This window comes from Anser cygnoides, chromosome 12 (genome assembly GCF_040182565.1).
Source record: "Anser cygnoides isolate HZ-2024a breed goose chromosome 12, Taihu_goose_T2T_genome, whole genome shotgun sequence".
NCBI lineage: Eukaryota > Metazoa > Chordata > Aves > Anseriformes > Anatidae > Anser > Anser cygnoides.
This window is the reverse complement of record NC_089884.1, coordinates 10,149,425-10,171,354: the sequence shown is the minus strand read 5'-3', so window position 1 is coordinate 10,171,354 and position 21,930 is coordinate 10,149,425. Positions and strand designations below refer to the sequence as shown.

At 39.2% G+C, this 21,930-nt stretch overlaps 1 protein-coding gene across 1 annotated transcript; it reads left to right on the top strand.

Annotated features, from left to right (window-relative positions):
- The first annotated feature begins 340 nt into the window (after positions 1-340).
- On the top strand, positions 341-21,578 carry GPI (glucose-6-phosphate isomerase). Its single transcript, XM_048068900.2, has 18 exons — positions 341-561; positions 4,871-4,961; positions 5,858-5,926; positions 7,786-7,905; positions 8,870-8,953; positions 9,037-9,183; positions 10,896-10,967; positions 11,995-12,039; positions 12,856-12,909; positions 13,884-13,944; positions 15,537-15,580; positions 15,797-15,949; positions 16,320-16,449; positions 16,798-16,874; positions 17,530-17,658; positions 18,202-18,277; positions 18,363-18,429; positions 19,958-21,578. Exons 1-18 carry the CDS (start codon positions 443-445, stop codon positions 20,079-20,081), a joined length of 1,662 nt encoding a protein of 553 aa, XP_047924857.1. The 5' UTR covers positions 341-442; the 3' UTR covers positions 20,082-21,578.
- The last annotated feature ends 352 nt before the right edge of the window (positions 21,579-21,930 follow it).

Sequence of the window (21,930 nt, the reverse complement as noted above, 5' to 3'; positions counted from 1 at the left end):
CGAGCCCCCGGTGTGAGCAGCGCCGCCGTGGCCCCCAGTAGGGCTGGGGGGACCGGGCTAGAAACGGCCCTCGGCAGCGGCAACAGGGAAGCCGGATCTTTTCTAACCCGGTCCCTTCCCAACACACCGACACCGATCCCACCGGCCCCCGCTGCCTCACGCAGGTGCTCCGGGGCGGGGGAACCGCGTTGCGCAGCATCTTGGGGGGGCTCATAACAGGGGTACCCGCGGCCCCCACACGCTGCCACCCCTCTGTAAGCGCCTCTCCCGGCCGTGAGGAAGCTCATCCCGCCGAAGGGAAGGAGGCTGGTGCCGGGGCGGAGCCGCGGGCAGGAGGCCGAGCTTCGCTGCTATAAAACCGGGGGCGGCCGCCCCATCCCCGCTCGCCCTGCCCGCTTCCGTGACCCAGCGTGAGCCGCTTCAGCTCTGCCTGGCCGCTAACATGGCGCTGTCTGCCGACCCCCATTTCAAGAAGCTGCTCGAGTGGCACAAGGCGAACGCCTCCAAGCTCGTCCTGCGGCAGCTCTTCGAGGGCGACAAGGAGCGTTTCCAGAAGTTCAGGTGAGACTGGGGAGCCTCGGGGCTGGCAGAGGGCCCGCCGGCAGGAGGCACCCCCATACACCCTCACACGGCTGCCGCCGCTCTCCTCGCCTCGGGCGCCCCGGGGAAGGCAGTCGAGGCCGAGCCCCAGCGACCGGGGCCTCCCGGCGGTGCAGGGCGGGCAGGAGGGCGAGCAGCGGCCCCCCCCCGGGCAGGCGGGAACCCCCCCGGCAGCCCTGGGCACGGCTGCCCCGCGTGTGCTCGTCCTTGACTCCTCCTTGCGGCTGGGACGTGCCGGGCGGCACAGCGCCGGGCTGCGGCGGCGCAGCGGCATTCTGGGGCCTGCCGCCTGCTTAGTCATGAGAAGATGCCTGTCCCCGCGATAAGATGCCTGTCCCCGCGATAAGAGCAGCGCCGAGCATCGCCCCCGGCCGCCCCTGTGCCCCTACCTGTCGGCCCCTGCCCCGGAGTGGTGTGGGCGTTTAATCCTCCCCTGCTACACCTACTACAGCAGACACGTTGCAAAGGCTTTTTCCTAGAGAAGGAAGTAAGACGTGGAAGCAACGTGATAATGTGCAATGTTCTCGTCCCATAAAACGGGGCTGCTGTCTCCTGTGTTCAGGAGATTGCCGAGAAGTCACATGTGGTTATACTGCTGGCCTCCACCAGCGATCTGGGAAGTCCATTAGTGCGTAGGTACATCACTGATTTGATTTTTAAAGTGACCCTGGGCAATATACACACAGCCAACTTCTTCAAGAAAGAGCCATCTTACTTGTTGCATGTGTCAAAAATTTTCACTGGTAAAGTGACTTTTCTCCTCTTGAGCTCATTTGATACTACCTGAATTGTAATGCAACATCACATATGAAGTTCTGCATACCAGCATACAACAGTTAGTGTCATTTTGCATTGATGTGAAAGGTATGCTAGGTTTTTGGAGCATTAACTTCATCTGGCTCTCCTAACAGAACCTTTAACTGCTAAAACTGTATTAATATCTGTAAGCTCAATCTCGTCTCTTTAGCAGAAAAAAAGGTCCTGGTCGCATGCTTCCTTATCTCCAGTACATTTCAAAAGACTGAATTTGTTAACATCCTTGTAACAAAGGAAAGCTGAAGCAGACTGAGTAAATCCAAAGGTATAACTGAGCTGCTTCGTACAAGACTGAATGGCTTGAGCAAGTGCTACTGTTGGGAATAGCACTGAATATTAGTCTTAGTGGCTGTCACTTTATTATGCAAGCTACTTTAACTGTAAAATGTGAGCTCAATTTCAAATAGTCTGTATTTAATTTCTTGTGAATATGTAATAGACTAAGGGAGTTACACTGACTGTTGCTGTGCACCATTAATTGAGGATAAGGTATTTGGCAACTCATGTTTCAAGCATATATACTCATGTGTGGCATGTTTTCTCCGTGCTGGAAGTTATAAGTATGTCTCTCAGAATGTGTCTATCTGATTTGTATTTTTCTTGTGAAATGCTCTGTACTGAGGGTATTCACTTCAAGTAGCTGCTTAATGTTTTTTTGTGCAAACTGTAAGGACAGGAAACAGTTGAGATGTTTGATTCATTAATCTGTATTAATGACATCTCTTCATGATTTTGGTCCTGTTTCCTGATAAACCAGCATTATTGACTACCCAACAAATTCTGTCATACCCAAATATACAAAACTGACAGCCAGGTTTAGTTTGATAAGTCAGCTTGTGTACTTCTCAGTGATTACCACTTTACCACCATCCTGCGGCTCTGGCTTGTAGTTAACATCTGTTGAAAGCCAGTCCCAGAGGTTTGACCACAAGGTTCTCTGCTTAATTTGCACCTCTTCCCTCATGTGAAAATCATCTTTATGAAGATGCTTCAGATCTGTTGGGTATAATCATAAAATCATTGATTATCTTCTAAGGGGAAAAAAAATATACTTCAGTAATAGTGCTTCATGACACTTGTGCCATAGAAATTTTAGAATCAGTTTTTAATCTGAATACTTGATCTCAGAGACTAAGTATCTTTTAAATCTTACTATAAGAACCTTATGCTCACTGGCTGTGTCTTACTGAGTATGGATAGAAGACTTTCCTCCGGTCTTGCCTCCATTGATGAAAACTTGCATAGCCCCTTCTTCTGGTTTGGAGCAGGGTCAACTATGTACAGTATGTTTTTGATTTTTCTCTGCTGCCTGAATATATGGTCTGGTAGGAACAGTGGGCCTTTCACTTCACAGTGGAAGGCTACATCACTTAAGTGTGGATGTGGCTTACGTGACAAGTCCTCCGTTCCACCTGGGTAGCGCTACTGCTAGATGCCGCATTGCAGAATGGGTAGTGTAGCAGAATGCAATTGAGCTGCACGTTTCTGTGCATCTGTTTAAAGAAGGGGTGGAACTCCTCGTATAAGGGTTCAGGATGAGATGAGGCTCTGTGCTTGTGTTGTACCTCCAGTGTGGGAACTGGGAAATCAGATGTCTTGTATTCACTGTTAGCCATTGCTCTTTTTTTCTCATGGTGTCTTTGCGATACCATCTTCCTGCAGTTTCTTCAACTCAGTGGTGATTTGAATCCAGCCAGAAATTCAAAGGGTATTTCTAAGTCTAACGAGGTTGGTTATTTATATAAGTTAAAAAAAAAAAAAAAGAAAGAAATTGGAGAAATAAAGCATATGACAGGTAAACAAAAGATTTTAAGTATTTTATCTTCATGAAGAACACTAAGACTGTCTTCCTACGATTAAACTGTAGCACTGAAGAATCATTAGTACACTAATGGTCTTGTAGTGCCCTTAGTGAAATGTGCTCAAACCTGAGATCAGTCTGTAAACATACCACATCTAACTTTAAATAGAAAGACGTGAAGGATTTGTTCCTTTTTTGTACTGTATCAATAAAGAGCAAATTTGGCAGGTGAGAGGTAAGTCTTTAGCTTAGCTAGTTATGTTCCAGGTGTTCTTACACTAGATGGTTGGGGTTTCAGGATTACTTCTTGCACCCTCCTGAAGAAAAGGTTGATAAATAGTATTAATACTGTTTTTCCTTGCTTGCCTTATTTTTTGATAAATGTTCTCTTAAGCCTGTGCTTGAAGATACCTGTCTTTCCTTATTTAGTTGCTTCTGTGTTTTAAGACCAGTTTTCTGGTCTTGAATTCTTTTTTTTAAAAAAAAAAATGAAACCACCTAAATGTCTAGACCTTGCTGGTCATTACTGTTATTGCAAGTTCAGTCCCATTCTTCCAATCTTGCATGCTCTGTCATGCTATATCTGTTTAGGATAGCAACAATACTATGTTTTGTCCCTGCCAAGTCCATAGTATATCTTTGCAGTAAAAAAGAAGTGTTATTTGTTGCCAAATATTGAGAAACTAGAGGCAGGGCAGATAATGAGCAACACGGAAACACTGAATTTAGATGCATGCAATTTCCTGTGGCTTGAGCATGTGGAGCAAACATGACAGTAACTCATTTAAAAAAAAAAGGCACTGTACAGCAGACTTCAAGTCTACTGAATGACTTACAGGACTGACTCTTGAATTTAAAGTAAATGTGTACATTAGGTTGTTAATTAGTGCAAAGGAGAAATGGATGGAAAACTTCTGTATAAGACAAAAAAGCAACTGTAGAAATTATCGTTTTGATACAAGGCTAGTAAATACAACAGGACTTACTTGATTTCTAATAGACTATTTTCATGGTTTACCTCAGTTCTAAACGTAAAGTCTGTCTTTTAAATGTTAGGCTATAGTTCTCTGGGAAGGATTAGCAAAATCATTTGCAGAGCTCTGAGTCGGTAAGCAAAGTGAGACTATGCAGTGCACAAATAGGAATTAATTCTGCATCTTACTTGACAGTATTTCTGTACATGCAGTTGTATAGACTTGTAAATCAGTTTTGTTTAGGCTGCCGTATAAAAAACATATCTAAGTTTGTTAAAATGAACTGTAGGAAGACAGTATAGTTTTCTTAGCTGCAAAAGATGGTGATAAGCTTTGTACCTATGATGTATTAGGAAAAAACTAGTTGCTAGAGACTGCTACTGGCTCAGTTGAAAGTGCAACGTGATTGTGGGGCTGTGCATTAAATATACTTAATTGTATTTAGACTTTCACAAGCAGAAAATGAACACTACAATTGAGCTTGTTGAAAACCGTAGTCTAGAGTTAAAATGGTATACTACCTAATAAATCGTTTTATAAAATTTGTGGGGGCCAATTAGTCCCTCAGGTCATCTATATTAACTTAGCCTAACTAGGTTTCTAATCACTACTTGTAGAGTTGTCATTGTCTTGCTTAAAACTCTTTAAGAAGGTGTAATTAAGTGACTTGTTTTGACAGCTTGACTCTGAATACTGATCATGGGGATATCTTGCTGGATTATTCGAAGAACCTTGTTACAGAAGAAGTAATGAAAATGCTGGTGGAACTGGTAACTAAAGAAAACTTTGTTTTATTAATTCAGTGTTCTAGAAGTTAACTTTCAACTGTAACTCATTCTATCATTGTTTATACACATTTAGCTCTGAATTCAAGAGATGATCGAAGTTCAAGGTCACATGGTTTTAAGCCTAGTAAGGCATTGTTGAAAGTATTGCATTTTCCTTTAGCCACAAGGAGCAGAACCATTTTCAATTCCCAGATCTTTCTTGAGCTCTCTGATTTGTCTGTCAAGACTTGTCTGTAACAATCCAGCTGCCATATGGGACTGTTACTGGGGTTTGCAGTAAAATAAGAGATGAATATCAAGTTGTAAGAGAAGCTGATATTTTCTAGACCTCAAATGGAAATACATTGTTTCGTGTCATGTAGTCTTAGTTTTGAGATTCATTTGCAGTTGAATGCATTTTAAGAAGCTTGTGTCATTAACTTCAATTTAGCATGGTGTCCATAATTACAACCCTTCCTTAACTATTGGTTCAGCCAAAGGCTAAGACTGGATAGATTTTTTTAAAAATCTTCCAAAAATAGCTGAAGTGAAACTACTTCTGCTGCTATTCTGTTTAAAAAAAAAAAAAAAACTAAGCTGTTACAAAGAAATTAATCCCTTAGCAGTCTGTCAAGATGAAACTGAGTAATTAAGACTACTCACTACATCTTGATCTTTTAGTACATGTTACCATGTAGCATTATTTAAGGGAATAAAAATACTTCCTATAAAATAAGCATTAACTTTTGTACGCTTTAAAACTAGTATATGGTGTGTTTTTCATCTAACTTCTGTTTTGCTCTCTTGTGCTAAATGCTTACTCTCCTTAGTGTAGCTGGACCTTTGTAGTACATGTTGACTTACTATTTTTAAGAGAAATCTATTTTTACATTTCTCAGGCAAAGTCAAGGGGTGTGGAAAGTGCCAGAGAGCGAATGTTCAGTGGAGAGAAGATCAACTTCACTGAGGTAAGGCTATTTCTGTCTATAGTTCTTACCTTTCAGTTGTGCTTATATTATGGATGTTGGTGCATCTCTGTAAGGGAAGTCTTGAACTCACTCAAATTGCTACTCTGAAATGCTGAAAGTGGTTTTAACTTTTGTTTTGTTACTTACATGAGAAACTCTAAGAGCTTAATGTGAACAAAGCTTTTCAGTCTTCCCTCCAACAAAAATTGTTTTTAGATAAGTTGGAGGTGTATTTTTTCCTTGCTCTTCACTTTCGTAGAGAGGAAGATGAGTTAGGTCTTGCAAAGGGCATAGAGAAGAGTATTTCATTCCAGGTATGCCTTAGAAGCTTTTTCTTAATGAGTGTTCATAAAGCTTAGTAATCTGCATGTAATGTGTTAGCAAGGGTTGTGTAAGACTTCCTGCTTTGGATTGTTGATGCTACTTATCTTTGGGTACTTCTAGTAGTAGAGACTATAAGCCATCTTGAAAAACTAGCCATGTATTTTGGTAAGACTGAGTATATTCATCTCTGTAGATCTGAGGGTTGTAATGATAGTTAAATCTTCACAGATTTAATACAGAGGGAACCAGTTGCACCTTATTTTTTAAATTAAAAGTAGGTTGAAAACTGGAAAATCAGTGTAACATGATTTACTGATCTACCTTAAATATTTAAGTCCATTTGAGGTAAATTTGCAGAAATCAATATTTGCTCTGACTTGGTTAACTGATTTAATTCTTGCACAAGCAGTTTACTTAAAAATCACTCAGTGGCTGAATGTTGTATTGCTTGTAAATACTGCATGTTTGTAGAAATTCACAGACTAAACCAGAAAGCTTCACTGGAGAATCATTTCTCTTCGTTTTATATTAATGCCTTCAATACACAGTTAGAGTTTTAGACAGTGGAAGAAAAAAGGGAGCGGGGGAAACGTGGGTAAGTTTAACATCTGCCTGGTTCTGGTTCTCAGATATTGCTTTCCAATAGCCCCATGTAACAGATTATTACAAGGTTAGCCTATCTCTGACCGTATATTATGGAGTTACTCTTCATTTTTTACCTGAGATCAAATATAATGGCTCAAGTTGTCTTAGAAGAATGTATTTTTCCCTGATAGCAGTTGAACACAATATTAAACTGTCTGGTGTGTTTGGCATCTGCTGCTAGCTCCCAACTTCAATACTGTCTCAATATGGCGACTTTGTTTAGCGGTTACCTGCATGATGACTAATATTTTCATTATCAGGCTGTTTGTCATTTACAGTAAGAAGACCTGGAATTAGATTTGGATTAATTCATTTTCTGTTAATGTGAGATAGCAAATGAAGTTGAATGGGCTCTGGAGCATGTGGACAGTATGAAATGGCCATGAGATGTTAAACAGAATGCTGTCAAACAGTGTTATAGAATAAATGTAGAACAGTAAGACAAAAGGAAGCTGCTTAATAGCAAGAACTGACTTGTCTACTATTCTTGTTCTACATCAGATCATTTTTTAGCCATGTCTTAAATATTTAAGACTTGTCTGTGTTTGGTGCTGCAGGCATTGACTGCTCAGTTTATTCTTAGGTGGAAATTATTTATAGTTCACCCAAGCATGATATTGCCAGGTGTTTGTCTTGATGAGTTAGAACTTGTAGGCTAATATCGTGCAAACAGTGTACAAGGTCGCATATATCTGACCATTCATTATGGGGGCAGTCTTTACTGTCTACCACAACTTAGAAAATATTTTTGTTTAACAGCAGACAGCAGTTGAAAGCAGTTCCAGTTAATCTGAAGGATTATTAACAACTTTTAAGACTGTACTACTTTCTGGGTGAAGTATGAGTAAGAAATAATTCATTTTTTGCCTTCTTTCTTCCTCTTGTTTTAGAACCGAGCTGTGCTTCATATCGCTCTGAGAAATCGTTCCAATGTGCCAATACTTGTGGATGGGAAAGATGTTGTTCCAGAAGTAAACAAAGTGTTGGACAAAATGAAACACTTCTGCCAGGTATAATATATCACCATAACCTTTTATGTTTGTATTATAGTCAACCAGGTTCTCTTACAGGCATGTTGTTAAGTACTGATTATAGACTGGTTCACACAAGCTATTCTCCACTTGTTGGATTAGGTTTATAACAGTACTGGCTCAAGCATGGAATTAGAGCTGTTTTAAGCATGACTTTCTTGCATGTCAGTTTGCAGGTGGGCTTTTCTTTAATGGGCTCTCTAGATCTTACTCCTTTAGTAGTATTTATTTCAGAAGTTTGAAGTCTTGTAAAACATGAAGTATCCCATTCAAATATTGCTTTATTTCTTCTTAACATCTTTCTTACTACTTGACTCTTAAGTAGAAACTGCCTCTTAAAATTCTTTTAAAATCAGAAGGAGAGAGGGAAGAAGCTCCCAGCTCACTTCTAATTTGGTTGTGGTCTGCTTAAGTAGTTTTTTAAAGATCCTCTGTCTTTAGGTCAGATTCATTTATGATTCTACTGTTTCAGCAACACAAAGCTTTTTGTTCCTAGTTAAATACGGTAATCTTCAAATATCACTAATGTTTATTGGTTCTGTACATCTTTAATGTAGGCATCGTGTAAATGTCTTGTGCAAATAATTCAATGCCTAAGGCTCTTTCATGTCTAGCTTGACTTGTATTGTCTCTATGTTCAATGCTGTAAATGCTAGGTAATGCAGGTAAATGCTGTAGTAGTCCACATGTAAGAAGGCTAGATTGATTTTTGCAGTTTGTTTTAAATACATGCGTTAAACTTCTAACACTTACAGAAGTAAGCGTTAATGAAATGTCTACCCAGCAAGGTAGTTTTGAGTATTGGCTTTAAAGTCTAGAAGTTTTTGAGTTTTCTTTGAAGATCCTCTGCAGTAGTGTTTGCAAATGCATCATACTTCCATGGTTAGAATTGTGAACTTGAGCATATACATAGTATAAAACACTTGGTTTCTTTCTCTGCCAGAGAGTCCGTGGTGGTGAATGGAAGGGCTACACTGGAAAGACGATTACTGATGTGGTCAATATCGGGATTGGTGGCTCTGACTTGGTAAGCACCTACCTTCTGTACATTTTACATCTTTGTGTGTACATGCCTGCAATGAAGATAAAACCGAACTTGGTTTTCTCCAGGGGCCTCTGATGGTAACTGAAGCCTTGAAACCATATTCCAAGGGAGGCCCACGTGTTTGGTTTGTGTCTAACATTGATGGTACTCATATAGCCAAAACCCTGGCTGAGCTTAAACCGGACACTACGCTCTTCATCATTGCATCAAAGGTACGTCTAATAAGGTCACTGGTGTGACATACTTCAAATGGTTAAGGATTCAGTTAAGACATTGTCCACAGGAAGTGCTAGATTAAGGACTTGTAGCATGCACTATTTCTAAAAAAAAAAAAACTGTTTTGATTAATCCTAAACTTGCAATAAAAGCGTATATTGCTACTGAAATGTTTAAGGATCCAGAAGTCAAGCACTGAAAATGACTCATTCTTGACAAGTAATACACAAGACCAATTTGATGTTTTGGGTGTTTCTTAGCCAACACAAATTTAAACTATTCCCAAATTTTGTTACTATACTTTGTGGGTGGAATGTATGATCCCATTTCTTCTATTTCTTAGAAATTCAAGATTTCATCTCATTCCTTATTTTTAATTGTGGTCTTTTTATATTGCTTATGAAGTACAGTGTTGTCAATAGAGTTTTTTGCATTAATGTTTCACATCAGTGTAGTTTGGGAATCTTCATTCTGTTTCAGGGTAGTAGCAAAAGCTCTTTCTCTAACTCAAATGCTGAGTTCCCATAGCACTGTAAATACTAAGCTTCTTTACTTACAAATAGGTGAAGACGGGCTGCTGGTAGTTTAAGACAGCACTCCATTTCTGAATATGGACTTAATAGCTACCTTCGTAAATCTTACCTTGTTAGCAAGCTTACTTAATAACTTCATAAACTTAATTGCTAGTTGCCAGATTCCTCTGAGGTATGCTGACTAGAACCTACTGGCTTCTGCCTTATCAGAGGAAACTGAAGACAGAATTCATCATTATATAATGTGGATTGCCTTCATTTGTAAAGCACAGTAGGACCTTTTTACTGTTGAAGACAGAATCTGCAATAAATGAACATGTGTGTAATGCTGACCATGCTCTACTGTGGTGCTCATTATTTTATTTTGGCAATACTGTAGCTGAGCAACTTATGGAATAAGTAAGCTTCACAAAGTAACACTAATGGTCATTTTTGAATAATTGAGTTCAAGCATCATGGTTCAAAGGCTCAGAAGACTGCCAGATTGAAAGAGTAACACTTCAGCTTCTATTTGCCAAGCTGTAGTTAGATAATTGGATTTATTTGGAAGAAGATGAATGGCATTTTTTTGTTTTCCCTAACAGGCTGGTTTCATAACGAAATGCTTCTGGAGATGGATGAGAGTAGGTTGAATGTAGTGTTCCCCCTTAAAGCAAAATTTTGATGGCTGAGTAAATCAGAATGGTGGTAGATCTTTGCAGAACTGCATGACTGAACTTCTTTGTACACTTCATGAAGCAGGAAAATATTTCTCTAATCAGCAAAATAGTTATGGCAGTGTCTTAGCAAAAATTAGTGTTTTTGCATGGAAACGAAGGAATAAAAGAACAAGAGGACAATCCAGCTGGGTTGTCCTGTTGTGAAGCTCAATTAGCTACTTTCTAATTGAGTGGTATAACTTCATATTTAATGAAGGTACAGGAGAAAACTTCAGTGTCGAGGTTTTGTGTAACAGTTTGGAGGAGGGAAAGAAATAAGGAATAACTATTCCAATTCCAGCAAATTGCTGATTTGGATTGATAAGCTTGCTTTTTTGCTGAAATTTGGTAGCAGCTGTCTTATGAACCTCCAGAATTACTGTGATCTGGTTATCTGGAAAAAATGTTTTAACAGCCTGAACGTGTTTCAGTTTTACGTACAATGTCTTACATACTTGTCCATTTTCTGATGCACAGACTTTTACCACCCAAGAAACGATCACCAATGCAGAAACGGCCAAAGAGTGGTTCCTACATGCTGCTAATGATGTAAGTCTAATGTACTTACATTACATAACAGAATGCAACAGATTGTCATGGTGCAGTTTCTCCCCAGTCATTTTAAGCATGCTTTGGATTGGGGCCAATAGCTGCCCAAGCATAAGCTGCGTAGCATAGCAAATGCTGTGCACAACATTTAAGTGCATCATGGTTAGTGACAGGCTGGTATGTCTGAACAAAGTAACAAAACAAGTTTTCCATTACAGATGGTGGTTGTGGATGGTTTTCCCTCAAATCCTGCCTCTAAAGTAATAGATAGTTGCATTTACCTTAGAGCTGGCTAATGGTTTGGTGGAACCACTGACACTGAAATCCAAGAATATGGTGTCTACATGTGATTACCTTTCAATTCTTGGAAAATCTTTCAAAACTAGAAATGAAGTTATGGTTGAAACAGTAAAATAATTCTGTAGCAGATGGTTGTTCTATGAGTGGAAGCCTCGTTTTTGGCTTATTCCCTTAAATTTCTAACTTATAAGAAAGAGGCAATACTGCCTGCTCAGGTAGTTAATGTAGTCTTTAACAAGTTCCAGTCAGGGTAGCTGTACTTAGTTTGAGAGCAGGGCTTTGAAGTCTCCCATTATATTAGTTAAAGACAACTCATCCTTGCGCAAACACTTAACGAAAGACCCAAGTCTAAATCTGTAGCTTTAGATTTATCAGTGGTTGCAGTTGTCCTGATCTTCCAACCCTAGCAGGAAGGGCAGCACTTGTACAACACACTCCATCTGCCCAAAAGTGTTATTAGTGATGAACCAAACTGGTAATGTACTCTTAAATAAACTGAGTGCTGCTCCAAGTATTGACTACCTCCAGAGGGAGGCCTTCACAAAAATATTGTCAGAGCGTTATCTTATGCTATATGTGATTAAGATGATTTCAAGTTGATAAATGTGAAAATAACTAATGATAGTCAACAATATTTTGTTCAAAAGTAAATGATAGCAAATCAGTTTTATAACAAGAAATAAAAACAACTAGCATTATAGATCTAACACTCTTCATTTTTATTAAGCCTTCAGCTGTGGCCAAGCACTTTGTTGCCTTGTCTACCAATGGTGTAAGTATAAGAATTTTATTTAGATTTTCTTCTATGTACTTTTAAGATGGTCTTATTGTATAGTCCTGTAAGGAAGCCTTTAAGATGCCATTATTTGTATACTAATACTTAGCTTTCCTACTGAAAGGATGCATATATGTTCTACAGAAAATAAATGGAATGCTTCCAAAGCATTATAGATGTGTGTTTTCTGCTGGAGCCTTATAAATCTGAAATCAGGATGTTGTGCTCGTAATAGCTATCCTGTTATTAATGAAGGGTACCCATTACTGTTTAAGTGTGTGTGAATGCAATTATTCTATAAATAAATATTACTCAAAATCCTAAGATAAGTGCTGAAGTGATACAAGTAGTTTATGTGAATAATCTTTTGCATATGATGAGCGTAAAGTACCCTGATGTGGTATTTCACCCAAAAAAGAAGGGGTGGAGGGGGTGGGGGGGAGCTGCAGCAATTCAAAAGGGCCCAGCAATAAAAGACCCAGCAACAATTGAGGCTGCTGGGTAATCTGGTGTGAAGCTCCCTTGTAGTATTCTGGGCATGTTGAATGTGAACAGTATCAGTCCAACTCCTAACTATTCTGCCACTGATAGAACGAGTGTTATGTAATTGAATTCAAGACTGCTGAATGGCAACAGTGATATTTGGAAATAAAAGTACACTGTATTTTCTGATGGATGCTATGTATTTTTAAAATAGAAGGTGTAATTGGGCAATCGCCTATTCAATAGGCGTAAAACTAGTGCTTTTTATTTGTTAGACATCAAGGTTTTTAAGAATGTTTGTCTTCTCTTCCATGCTTTTTTTTATTCTAGCCTAAAGTTAAAGACTTTGGAATTGACCCTGAGAACATGTTTGAATTTTGGGATGTAAGTAAATGTCTAATGTTGTGCAGTAGATGCTAACCATTAGAATTTATTTCGAAAGTGTTAATTAAATGTCAGCAAACTGATTGAAAACTAACCAAAACAAAACTAAAAAAAACAGTAGCTGTATTCTCAGTACTGAAACATTTGAAAACTATGCCTAAAAGTAAACTGAGCATGCCAAGCAAGTAAAGCAATCATGTATCTTGGCCATTCAATTCAAATCCTGCTGTAGATGAAGGTCTGGAGAAGAGCCTTCTGTATTCTTGGCTGACTAATCATCTGTTGGGTAATAGGAGATAGAAGTCTTAGCTTATTCCTCTATGTAAGTAGTTATTATAAGCTGTGACATTTGACTGTTGGGGTCTACTGTATATAATCTACGTCTGTAAAGGTCAAACATCAGAAACAGCAGTCTAACTTGATGTTTTATAGCAGATGCATATTTTAAGTATAGTGCATTTAGCCTTGGCCTTTCTGCTTATCTACTTAAAATCAGAAATAGGCTGGTTTCTGTGTCATTGACTTTGCCTGACAAACTACACTTTAAAGCTGCTATTTAGAACTTAACTAGAGCATTACCTTTTCCTATATAATGTCATAATCTCGCTGTCTCAAGCCTCTCCTACAGATCAGGACTAGGAAAGCAGTTAACACAAGATGTGAATCTAGTATTTGAGAATGAACTGCAGTCATTATCAAGAGAGCTATTTCAACAGATGTTATATAAATCATAGGCTCTAGACCAGTTGGGAAACTTTAAATCCTTAAAGAAATGCATACTTAAGGATTTGTTGGGTCTACTGTAAGGTACAGGTCCCCTTGGCCATGCCATATGATTTGTAGTGAATTATTGCCAAAAAGAATCTTTTTTGCTGAAAGTAGTCTAAACACATGCTGCTATTTCCTAATGGTTTGGATAAGCTTCAATTTAAAACCTTTATGCTTCTACTGTCTAAATTGATCTCTTTTTTCAGTGGGTTGGTGGTCGCTATTCTCTGTGGTCAGCCATTGGTCTCTCCATTGCCCTGCATATTGGTATGTATTCCTGTGATATATTAAGAACCTGTTTTGGGAGTCTATCTTTGGAATATTTTAACAATACTGGATTGTGGATCAGATTTGGGACAAATATTGTTTTACCCAACCTCTTCTCTGAGCTTCTGCTAAATTCAAATGTGATAGAAATGTCAAAGCTTCAGTACTATAAACGTAGTTTACAAAGTTACTCATCTAGGTACAAGTAGTCAAATTACAGCTATTTGCTTGCATAGCCAAAAGTGCATGGCTTATGTAAAGTCACATCAGTCTTGAAAACTAGATTTTTGCAACTGACCTGCTTAAACTTCTTAAGAGTAGAGTATCTAGTTCATGTAACTACATAAACTTCAGTGTGTCAAATCTTGTCTCCAATTCTGCATGAGTTTTTTAGCATAAAAGCAATCCCTTCTCCCATCACATCATAAGCACCAGTACTTATTCTCTTAGATTATGAAGCCTGATATATGAATGCTCTTTCTATTTGTAGTTGATTGTGGAACAAAGATAAAGACTCTCTAAATAGATCCTCACTTATCTGTACTGCTACAGGGGCACCATAGGCATCTCTGATGCAGGTCTCAAATGCATGTGGAGAGCACACAGTGGATGTGAAAGAGCTCTGAGAACTGTTTCTTGGTGAATATGCTGTTCAGCAGCCTTGCATTTGTTCCCTCACCAGTCCTTTCCAATAGTTAGTCTCAAAACATAAAGTTACATATTTTCCAAATAAAAGCTAGAATTCCCTTATACTGACATAAGAAGAAAAGCATTGGTTGTGTTCTTGGAATGATATGAATAGGAGTTGTTGTGTGGAAAAAACAATTTGAACAGCAAAATAAATTTCAGTCAGGCACTTACTGTTTTGTCTGCAGTAAACTGTTCATCTCTGCTGTTAGATTTTGTTGGCTATCTGTACTGCTTGTCCTTAGGTCCTTCATCTACCAGAGCTGGCTTCTGACCATAGGTAGAGCTTCTGCTTTGATTGCCAGACACTTCACTGTAATCTTCTGTTTTTCTGTACAACAATCAGGATTTATGGTTTTGTGAGAAAAGATGGCATCAGTTAAAATAATCAGTGAAAATAAATGATGGTTAAATCCCCTACTTAAAGAGCAAACAAAATCAGGTGAATTTTCCAGGAGAACAGGGAAGGGAGAAGAACCTTTCAAAACAACCTTATTACAGTTTATCCTCAGACCAATGCAGAAATTCCTGCTTTAGTAGCCTTGCCCTGATTTTTGGGGAAGCTTTTCCCACTGTGGCTAATAAGTAAGAAAATTGCTTAGCCTTTAATAACACAGATTCTGGTTTTAATGTCTTTGTTTTCCTTCCAGTTGCTCATTTTGCCTGAATGGGGAGTTTAGGCGAAGGTTTTGAAGTATGTTCCGTGAAATTGGGCTTGCTCTGAAGTCCAAGCTTTAATCATAACTAATATCTGTCCTATGGGATTTAAACTTTGGGAGATGTCAAAGTACAACTTTAAACTCATTAGTGGTTGGGAGCCTTTCTGCATAAAGGAAAATTCAACTACCAGAAAAAGCAAGTTTAAGCTATAATAGTAAATGTAAATTGACTTTTTTTATTGTTAGGTTTTGACAACTTTGAGAGTCTGCTTGCTGGAGCCCACTGGATGGTGAGTGTGGGATGCCTATTTCAGATTTGCATAAGTTAATAAGATAAATGAAAGCAGACTGGTTTCTAAAGTTCATCTCCCGATGCCCTCTCAGTGCTTCTAAAATGACTGTCTTGGGGAGCTCTCTAGGTTAAAATAAGTTTTTTTTAAAAACTTAGGATTTGGGAGGGATGACAGTTATTTTGAGAAGTGTTATTTTTTTCATTTGTTAAAAAGGATAAGCACTTCCATACGGCTCCACTGGAGAAGAACGTGCCTGTTTTGTTGGCAATGCTGGGGGTCTGGTATATAAACTGCTTCGGATGTGAAACCCATGCACTTCTGCCCTATGACCAATACATGCACCGCTTTGCTGCCTACTTCCAGCAGGTAAGGTTCAACCAGAGTAGAAGGTTTCAAGAAGCAAGGATGTAAGTGTGCCTTTGTCCTGGATCTAGAACCTGAATATGTTTTCAGGTTAAAATTGTAATCATGTAAATTCATGTAATCAAGGACAGAAAGAATGGTGCCAAGATTGCTATTGTATTATTTGATTAATTTAGAGATTTGTTTCGTATTCCCTGTGTTTCTTATTCCTTCAGATCTCAGTTAAGTTTGTGTCCATAAATTAAGCAGCTGTAACCCTCGTATTTATGTAATTTCTGTAAAAAAGCAGCACTTACTATAGTTGAAGTATATATGGAACTTTGTACTGATAGTACATGGTTCTGCAAGAAAACTAACTACTATTCCCTTTTAGGGTGACATGGAGTCTAATGGCAAGTACATTACCAAGAAAGGTTCTCGTGTGGACTACAGTACGGGTCCTATTGTGTGGGGAGAGCCTGGCACCAATGGGCAGCATGCTTTTTACCAGCTCATTCATCAAGGTAAACTAGGACTTTATCTTTCTTTTGTTTTGGAATTAAATTCTGACCATAAAGCTGCAGGAGTGCAGAGTTGACACTGATTTAGAGGCTGGGCTCTTGTCTAGGCTAGTGTGACATGACTGTAGTGTCCTTAATTAGTGGCTTTAGAAAGCTACAGATGCAGGTCTCACCTCTACAATACGGAGCATCAACTAGAATTGAAACTGAACTGTATAGTCACTTCCCATAGTTTATATAAAACTTTTAAAATTGTTAAAGTGGCTAAGTCTTCCAATAACTCAAAGTGGGACAAGAGTTAGTTTTTTAAACTTTAATGTTGTAAGGCTATTAACTTGACTCTTCTTGCAGGGACTCGCATGATTCCCTGTGACTTTCTGATCCCAGTCCAGACTCAGCATCCAGTCAGAAACGGTTTGCATCACAAGGTAATGAGTTCTTTATCAGGACACCCATATTTTCTTGTCACTGAAGGTATTGAATTGTGTACCAGCAATTTTCTTCTGTCAGACAAGTATGGTCTTTAAAAAATGATAGTGCAAGAGACCATTTTATGGTTTGTAGATAGTATAAATGTTTATCTTCAGTATAACTGGTAGGATAAAACCACCCATCAACTTGCATGTTAATATTAGGCAAGGAATAGGAAACTAAACTTCTGCTGTATTGGTAGGGATTGCTATGTGGTGTATTGTGAGAACTTTGACAGAGTACATATTGTCCAACTTTGACTATTCTTGGTGGAAAAACAGCTGGCATTCTACATTAATGATATAGTGTGGAATAGATGCTGGGTGAAAGGGACATGAAACCCCAGCTCCTTTGATCTTACTAGGTTTGCTGTCAGTTCTAATGGGCAGGATTTCTCAGAGCATTCCTGGATGTTTTTGGATGCATGCACTATTAAGTAGTAATCAAGTGTCTCAGCACTCCAAGGTAAAAAGCAATAGCAGGCATTATACACAAGTATAGCATAACTTATTGCCATATTCAGTGCTAAAAATAAGACTTCTGTCTGCTTTCAGGCACTGAGTGTTTCATTTTGAGCTAATGAAATAGTTGTTTGTGTTTGCTACCTGCTAGATCCTTTTGGCCAACTTCCTTGCTCAGACTGAGGCCTTGATGAAAGGAAAGACTGCTGATGAAGCTCGTAAGGAACTGCAAGCAGCAGGACTGAGTGGGGATGCTCTGGAGAAGCTTCTTCCCCACAAGGTAACCAGGCTCTGTAACTAGCCGGTTTTCATGTGATTAGTGGTATTGCTGTTGTGAGGGTGCTGCCTTGGTATGCTGCTTGATGGCACTTGTTAATGGCAGCAGTGCCCTCCGGTGGCTATTAAGTGCTACTGTCTTGACAACAGTGAAAGTGATATTTATTAAAGGCTCTACCTTGCCAAGTATAGTGGAGCAGTCTGTAAACGGCACTACCATTAAGTATAATGACTGGAAGGTTTTTGCGGCATTTCAGGAAGAGTTGTCTGTTCACTGCCCTGGCTTTGTTTAACAACTTTCCATAGCCATGGTGGGAGTAGCAGTGCTTGGAGATAGTTTTGCCGTTGTTTGTAATAGGCTACGGAAATAATACAGAATATGAAAATAACAATTATATGGCTGAAACTGTTAGCCTTTAAAGCTTTAAGGATTACATTTTTGCTGCTAATACAAATAATCCAATGTGGGCTGTCAGAAAAATGTGCAACTTGCATCAGAAACTTGTTATAATATGCTATATTACAATGTACCTCTTGTTTTTCAAAGGTCTTTGAAGGCAATCGCCCAACCAACTCCATCATGTTTACTAAACTCAACCCATTCACTTTGGGAGCAATCATCGGTAGGTAAAAGATCTTTCAACTGTGAATGCTTACTAAAGCTTTATGATAAAGCTTATTGATAAAGATTTTATTTTCCTGTTTTAGCCATGTATGAACACAAGATATTTGTTCAGGGAGTTGTCTGGGATATTAACAGCTATGACCAGTGGGGGTAAGTCTCCTTGATCTGTTTCTGGTGTACTTAGCAACTGCGGTTTTCCTTAATGTGTCATGACTTAGAGAAGACAATGAAAAATAGTGGAATAATTAAATGATTATGGGATAGTTTTAATTAGAAACCAGCTTTTCTGAGAGTAAACAACTATGTATCCTTGTTCAGTCATGCATGATGTCCCTACATACAACTCCACTTAGGGGACCTTTGCTTTTTAGGTATAATAAACAACTAACTGAATGCAGAAAAGATAGTTGAGCAGGCTCAACACTGTAATAATGAGAACATAGTCAAGCAGGCTGAATGCATGCTTTGACAAGTAGAAGGGGAAAATTCTCCTTGTAATAGGGGGGAAAAAAGGCATTATCTGTAGAAACGTGTGGTAGGCAGCTTGAGTGGTACCTGCTGGTTAAGACTGACCACCTTTTAAGTTTTCTTGTGCTGGAGCTACATGAAGGCATCTGCCAATAATCCTGCATAGGAGTCCCTAGTCTAATGCAGGCTGCACCTCTGCCTATGCTTGTGGTAGAGCTCAATGTGGAAAGCAGCTGCTTAATAAGGAGTCTGTTACTTTGGCTTCTTTAAAAATAGAAGACTTCATCAGGAGATAATTAAATGTTATCTTTAATCTGTAGTAATATTAACTGTAGAACATATCCTTTTCCCAAATCTTTGTGTAAGTGTACCACAAAATAACATTTTTTTCCAGGTGAAACCTGCCTGTGCCACAGCAGGGGTTATTTCAAAGAGCATGTTTGCTGTGAAGGCCTAGAATAGTAATTTACACTAAGCTCCCTTCATAAAAACTGAATGATAGATCTTCTGAATGTATTCTTAGAGCTATGTTACCACAGCAGTTTTTTTACCCTAAAACAGTGAAGTAGAAACTGAAAATGGAAGACTGTCTAATAAAAGCTGTAACTATCTGCTATAAAATCTGAAATAAGGGTGGGATACAAATATGGCTCTTTCTGTAGCACATGAAAATCTAGAATGGAATCAAAAACTAAATATGGAATGTGGGGAGGGCAAGCAGAATATGCTATAGAACCAGTTTAGTTTCTTGCAGCTGTTGGAATATCTTTTGGTGGTTCTTGTCTGGATAGCCCTCTGTAGTGCTGAAGAAAGCTTTCAGTCCCACAGCTCAGCTGTTTTTATTCATCATCTTGGTGCTGCAAGTCAGTGTTTTGATTTATACTGTATTTAATGGTGAACAGGAGCAAGCTGAATGCCTTCTGCTGTGCAGCGGACTGCATAACATAAATGAGTACTGAAAGGGAGTTGCAGTGCAGAAAGACTATACAAAACAAAGCTTTTTCTCTTTAGATATCTTGTGTAATTTGACCTGTCTGTTCAGCTAGGCAGTTGTACTTGTGAGAATCCCAGTTGTTTGTGAATGACAGTACAATAAATAATTTGGTCAGCCATAATGTTCACCGTCATGTTACTTTTTACTGGCACCTGTTCTTAACATACCTTAAGTTAGTACTAATACTATTTTTTTGTTCTACTTTTTTAAATGCAGAGTCGAGCTTGGAAAACAACTTGCCAAGAAAATTGAGCCTGAATTGGAGTCAGATGCTCCAGTGACATCTCATGATAGCTCAACAAATGGGCTCATCAATTTCATCAAAAAACACAGAGCCTGAAGTGAAAGATTCTGAGGACATCGACAATCTAATGACCGAATACTCAAGTCTGTTGTAGTTGTGCTTTTTTAGCCACTCTTAAGAAAAATAGCACTTTACCGATGTAGCTTCTTCACTTGTTGCAGTTAATCTTGTTGCGTCAAGTGTTACCAATGAAAACTAGTTGTGAAACCCAGAGATTGTATAGTTGCTTTCTATTTTTGTGGTTGTTGATCTGTAAAGTGCAGCTGGTATGTTCCTCACTTCTTATCCGTCAACTTCCTTAAAGATGATCACATGATATTAGGAAATAAAAGATATGATGGATGAGTAAAACTTTTTCATTTTTCTGTATCTTTAAAGCACAGACCCAGTAACATTTTACTTACTGTGTGTAAGGTTCTCTAAAGTCAAGTGCATCAACTTGTTGGGCATGTCATTGCCTTGGACTGGGTCTGCTGTAAGCTAGAAGTATGTTCAAAGAATCGAGTAATCTATGGCTATAAATTGTTCAGGTTTTATGTTAATGTGTTTGAGCAAGATGCAGATGTTTCAATGCTATTATGGAAAGTTTACTACTGTTGGTAGGTCTGTATTGATTTCCTCCAGAAGCTATGAAAGCTCTGCACAGACAGCTGTTCAAAAAGGAAGGATGTTCCTACAGTGACAGTGATGTATTGAACTCCTGAAAGTTTGGGAAGCTACGTAAAGCTGAAGATTGGCATTATTTGCAGCAGTGTATTTTTGGTACCTTCCAGTGATGGTTTATTTCAGTGTTAGATCTATTTCAGTCTTAAATCTGCATCAATGTTCTAACAGAAATCTGACTAGAGAACAATGTGACTACTTGTGAGTTAAATATCCTTTAATTCTCTACAACTCTTACCCCCTAGATTAGCATGCTGTGGCTGTTGTTCCAACCACCTTTAATAAAGGTAAGACACAAGCCTTGAAAGGAAAAATAAGAATAACTTATTCTCATACAATGACAAGTTGTACTGTGACAAGAAAGTCTGAGCATGCAACTCTTACTGTGCATGTTTGCTGCCAATCACTGAATTGGCACCATCAGCAGCCTTGTTATTGCTGATGTGACACACCAACAATTCCTTCATTGGGTTAACAGTGTCTGCTTGGATTTGAACTTAAATTCAGGCTGTGTATAAGTGCAGTGATGCTATGTTCCTGATCACTTTAATAAAGCATTTTCTCCTCAAAACACTGTCACAAATAGCCCACCAGAGGCAGTTGAAATATTTTCACAAGAGCTTTTAAAACTGTTCTTTAGCTGTGTAAGAGTTCCTGCATCTAAGCTTCTAAAACTTTGTTTAGAGGTAAGTGTAAAGTGGCATTCTGCATGTTCCCAGGGCTGTCCTGGGGGGGCTCATGGTTTTGTCTGTATTACTCCTTTAGACTTACAACCCCAGAAATTTTACCTCATAACACAAAGCAGAACAGCAGACAGACTGTGGTACTGTTTGTGTGTAATAAAATAATACTCCAGCAGTGGTCACTTCAGACTTGTGGAAGAGCTATTTATTGTGGGAGTATGTGAAGATGGCTGCAGAAAGAACACCACCAAAGGCTCTGGGGTAGTAGACATGACTGAGCTCAAATGGAAGTCGTAATTCCCCTACATTTGCAGAAAAGGTGGGGGGGGCGCGTGCAAGGCGGGCCCGTGGTGCCACCTGGCGGCGGGCGCTCCTGTGAGGAAATGGCGAGCTCGGAGGGCCCGGCTGGGCGGGCTCTACCCCTTTCGCGGCGCTGTTATTCGCTGGCTGGCGGTGAAATTACTGACCGAGTAAAATGCCGCTCTAGAGGAGTTCTCAGCTGTGACTTGCCGGTGAATCAAGCTGGATACCAGAATTAT

Coding starts and splice junctions, on each gene's coding strand:
- GPI (XM_048068900.2), top strand. CDS start 443: ATGGCGCTGTCTGCCGACCCCCATTTCAAGAAGCTGCTCGAGTGGCAC. Junction 16,450..16,797: donor TTACCAGCTCATTCATCAAG/GTAAACTAGGAC, acceptor CTCTTCTTGCAG/GGACTCGCATGATTCCCTGT. Junction 16,875..17,529: donor GAAACGGTTTGCATCACAAG/GTAATGAGTTCT, acceptor GCTACCTGCTAG/ATCCTTTTGGCCAACTTCCT.